The sequence below is a fragment of the Glycine max genome, chromosome 3 (assembly GCF_000004515.6).
Source record: "Glycine max cultivar Williams 82 chromosome 3, Glycine_max_v4.0, whole genome shotgun sequence".
Lineage (NCBI taxonomy): Eukaryota > Viridiplantae > Streptophyta > Magnoliopsida > Fabales > Fabaceae > Glycine > Glycine max.
In genome coordinates this window covers 3465608-3470802 of record NC_016090.4, presented here as the reverse complement: position 1 = coordinate 3470802, position 5195 = coordinate 3465608, and the positions used below count along the sequence as shown (strand labels likewise).

Sequence of the window (5195 nt, the reverse complement as noted above, 5' to 3'; positions counted from 1 at the left end):
ATCTAACGTTTAGAACTTATACATCAATTGTCCATTGTCTCTTGCAATGTCAACATTATTTTCGGTTTATATTTCCATTTGGTGATATGCAACACCGGTCACTTGCATACAAGTTTAGTGAAGTTGAGGTTGAGCGTCTTGCCATCATCTATGTTAATGACATCTCACTGGAGTCAAACCGTTGCGAGTTTGAAGAAACAATCACCGCAAGTTCTGATGCAATCCTATCCTGCAAGGACATTGGATAAAAGACTCTAACAAAATTGGGCCAAAGATGCAAGAAAAGGGCCTAGGGTTCTCATGAACCTTATGATAGATTTCGGGCCCATGGGCTAAGTATGAGCCCGCTTATCTTTTTACATATTAGATTAAAGTTTCATTATTTTTTGGCTTTGTATTTAGGGCTCCACAATATAGGTAAGGTACCCTAGAAATGTAGGATTTTTCATCCCTTGTATTTTAGGGCACCTAGACTAGTTTTTGTATTAGGGATAGTTTTGTAATTTCACATGCATTAAGGGCTCCACAATATATTTGATGTGTTTGGTTAGAAATAAATTTAATTGAATTGGGAGAAGTCCAATTCAATTAAATTTTAGAGGGGGAGGTGAGCATTTGCTTGCTACACCTCATTGCCACATCATATAGTCACACTTTGTGCATGTCTTTCATGATTTATATGCCTCATGACACCTAAGCACACCTAGTAGAGAATCTTGGACTTGATCTTGGATTAGTGGGCTGAACCATAGCTAAAATTCACTAATCAAAATTAGTGAAATTTTGGTTCCACAAATTCAATTTCAAATTCAAGTGAAATTTGAATAGAAATTCATATTTCCTCCAATTTTGTGTGACACTTAGGCTATAAATAGATGTCATGTGTGTGCATTTTTTCAACTTTGATCATTTGAAAATTAAACTTCAGATTTCATAGCTCTTTTAGAACACAAAATTTCGTGTTCTTCTCTTCCTCTCCCTTCATTCATCTCCTTCTTCCTCCAAGCTCTTATTCATGGCCTCTTATGGTGGTGAGCTTCTTCTAGACTCATATTCTCCTTGAAGTGGCGTCTCCTCTATCTCTTCCTTCTCCATTCCGTTGTCATTCATCTTCCAAGAAGCAAAGGAATCCATTAATAAAGAAGATCCTAGGCCTACAAGCTCCAATGGAGCTTACATCAAGTTCGAATGGACAACCATCGCAGGTTCAAAGGACAATTGTTGCCAAAACATGGAGGGGGAGCTACTCATGCATGTTGAAGGGGAATTGGGTTTTGGGGAATAGGGGTTATTATGGACTCTAGAGAAATTGTCTACACAATTGGCCTTCTAAGCTGGCTTAGCAAAGAAATTAGTCATTTGACAATCCTTGTTTAATTTTTGTGCCCTGTCAACAAACACTGATCGAAGGAGGAGGGGGATTTGCAATCATAAACTAAGACTGTGCCAGCATTAGAGTATCTAACTATTTTTGTTATAGCATCCAACTTTTTGTACTTCAAACTTGCTCTTGCCCTCAATCTGTATATATATATATATATATATATATATATATATATATATATATATATATATATATATCCCTCTGGTAACAGTTGGAGGCCATATCTTTAATGATAACAAAGGCCTCGTCAAATGATTTCTTTAGTATGGTTCCCACATAAAAAGCATCAATGCTTGTCTTATTTTTTAGGAGAGCCTATTGTAGAAAATTTGGATTAGTTGTTGTTCAGGAAGCCATGATTTGGGTACCTCTAAAGCATATCTTGAAAGCACTCGAGAAAGGATTGAGGAAAGTTAATAATATCCTTCTCCAGCTTGTTTGACTTCGCACAAGGGAAGTACTTGTTAAGCAACCTGTCATTTGTTGTATGCAACAATTATACACAATATATTTTTGCTTAGATATAACATCATTTATACTCCCTTACTAATTCGATACTCTAGAAAAAAGAAAAAAAAAAAACTCCCTTGTTAAAGTGCTTTTATAAGTACACATTCATCAACATTGATGTAAAATTACAAGATCATCAAGAAACATCATGCTTTAGACATTAAAACCCATGTCAAGGTTCTAATAACTCCACTAAGTGGAAGAAAAAAATAGCAAATTAAATGGAAGAAGATACATTACTAATTATTTTCATCACAACTGGTTCCTTCTAGCATTAATATATGGCTCCTGGTCTTGGCACGAAGACAAAGATGATTCTTCTTGTGTTGGGTAATTCCCGGCAATACTTCAACATCAATGTCTTCCTTTACCATCCCTTGCGGCAATTTCCAATCAAAGGAATGCAGAAGATTAGCAAGGACAAGTTCTAATATCACAGCCGCCATAGGTATACCTGGGCAAATTCTACGACCTGCACCAAAAGGAATTAATTCGAAATCTTGTCCACGAAAATCTATAGCACTATCTAAGAATCTTTCAGGACAAAATTCTTCGGGATTTTTCCAAACTTCAGGGTCTCTTTGAATAACCCAAGCATTCACATACACAATTGTCTTGGCTGGAATTCGGTAGCCATCTACAATGCACTCGTCAGTTGATTCTCTTGGTATAAGTAGTTGACTTGGTAGGTGCAATCTCAACGTCTCTTTTATCATTGCCTTGAAATAGGGAAGTTTTTGAATATCATCTTCATCTAAGAAATCTTTTGTTCCCCCCACATTTCTAACTTCTTCTTGAACTTTCTTCATTACTCTAGGGTTTTTTACTAGGGCTGTCATAGCCCAAACTGATGTGGCTGCAGTGGTATCTGTACCTGCTGCAAGTATGTTCTGAAAAGAAAATCAGTATTTGAGTATTAGTGGAAAATAAATTTTGCAAGAGTTTTGTTTTTATAATGTACAAATCAACTGTGGTACCTTATCAAATCTGCTATAGTTACTGTACACCAATGTAAAGCTCTTGTGCGAAAAATTGCTCTATAAGAAATTTGTTAGCTTAAGTATCCTGTGTCATTTATTTACAAAAATACTTTTTATTTGTTTTTTATTATTCATTTTTGGTTCTTAAGTTTGATATAAATATTACATTATTATCTAGTCTTTCACTAGAAAGCAGAAACAATAAAATTGCAGCATAGTATAGTGGCACTATTACCTTAATAATTAACATCCAGTAAATTTAAATCAATTTCTAGTAGTGTGTGAAACAAATAAAAAAGGTATATTTTATAATAAAAAGGAGAAAATATAAAAGTAAAATAAAAAAGCTTTCTACGAACAAGGCCATTGGAGGCTATATATGTTCGAATAAGAAATGTAGAGAAAAAAGGAGAAAACTAATGAGTAAAAAAATAAATTTATATGTTGAGTATTTTAAGAGAAAAATAAAAGAATTAAGAGGAAAAGAAAATTTTCTAGCGCTTTTGACCAATTTGATTGAATAAATAAATTAAAAGAAATAAAATCATATTTTTGAATATAAATATAATTTTGTCCTTACATAAAATAGTTCAATTGTAAAAAAAATCAGAGATAGTGCATATGGAAAAATAAAATTTTTATTTGTAAAATACTTTTTAATTTTTTTTTATGGAGATAAGAAGAGAAGATAGAAAGATTTTGATGATAAAAATGTCTAATTGACCTCAGTTAAAATAAGATTAAATAACCTATATTAATTAGATATTGATTGGTGTAATCAAGACAAACGACGACCTTGAAAATAATTAATGAATTTAATTTAAAATACATTTATTTAATTATATTGGTCGACCTAAAATTGTTTTTTTTTAAATAATAATAATAATAATAATATTATTATTATTATTATTATTATTATTATTATTATTATTATTATTATTATTAGACCAAAAGAACAGAAGGCACCAGAAGTACCGCGTTCACCACAAACAGATACAATGAATAATGCCACAAAACAAACCAAAACAGCACGACTGAAAATAATTTTACAACACGCCTTTCCGATAATGAAAGCACTGTACAACCCCTTATTTTCACTTGATTTAGAACCCATCATCATTTCCACCAAGACCAATTAATTAAGAGATTTTTGTTTTTCTGAGGTCCCACACAAACTTTGTCTTCATCCTCCCATCCTTTCCTCATCTCTACTTGCTACTTCTAACATCATGAACTTGCCCCTTTCTACTTCCTATTTACCGGTCTTGTATATGAAAACAAACAGACGATATTGTATGCTAAAGGAATCAAATTAAACAAAAAAAACAGGTTTTATGAAAAAAATAAGGCATTACCAACGCATCCTACCCTTATTTTGAGTAATTTTTTCTATTTATCATTTTTCAAGTAATATAGTAAAGATATTAATTAGTTAACAAAAGTAACATAAAGAAAATGAAAAGTCATTAAAACAGATAGAAAAATTAGAGGAATGAAAGTAGGAATTAAAACAGAGAAACATGATAGTACCATGAGGACCCCTTTGATGTGATCATAAGTAAGATCAATTGAAAGCGAACGATCATTCTTCAGTTGAAGCGACCATGAGGAAGAAAAAAGTTGTAAATCATATAATCAATCAGAGTATGAGAATGAGATGAACTAGTCATTATATTATTAAAATCTCTTATCGGGAGTTGCGTACTACGTCAGTAAGGTAGGGGGCAATTTTTTTTTTAATCAAAATATCTTTTGGAAGAAAGTCAATATTAATATGCATACATTAATTATGTTTTTTTAAATGTCAACTTCTTATTTTCAATAAATGTTTTTTTAATATGCATACATTAATTATATTACTCCGGTACAAAATTTTTGTTTGTATCAGAAATGAGAAAAGTGAAAGAAATAAATCGAATAATAAGATAGAAAGAGATAAAAAAAATAATAAAAGACTTTAGTTTTTATTCTTTCTCATTGGAAGATTTTTATTAGTTTTCTGAAAAGAAGATTTTTATATTATTAACTAGTCCAAGAGTCATCTTGCGTACGATCATTAAATTTGTTATTATAATTAAAAATAAGAATTTTATATTATTAACTGGTCAAGAGTCATCTTGCGTATAATCTTCAAATTTTTTATTATAAAAATATGAATTTTAAATTATTAACTAATCAAAAGTCATGTTTTGAATAATCTTTTGTTAGAGAAATGATGAAGAACAAACAAGAACAACAACAATAGATGTAGCAGAACAGAATTATCATACACACAAGTTGCAGCAGAATTGAAAGAGAAAGAGATGAGAAAGAACACACAA

The 5195-nt window shown here is 31.3% G+C and overlaps 1 protein-coding gene across 1 annotated transcript; it reads right to left on the bottom strand.

Moving 5' to 3' along the window:
- Positions 1–1971: 1971 nt before the first annotated feature.
- LOC113001148 (cytochrome P450 71B37) lies at positions 1972–4529 on the bottom strand. The gene is made up of 2 exons (XM_026127727.2): positions 4405–4529; positions 1972–2784 (listed from the first exon to the last, which is right to left on the bottom strand). Exons 1-2 carry the CDS (start codon positions 4405–4407, stop codon positions 2134–2136), a joined length of 654 nt encoding a protein of 217 aa, XP_025983512.1. The 5' UTR covers positions 4408–4529; the 3' UTR covers positions 1972–2133.
- Positions 4530–5195: the final 666 nt, after the last annotated feature.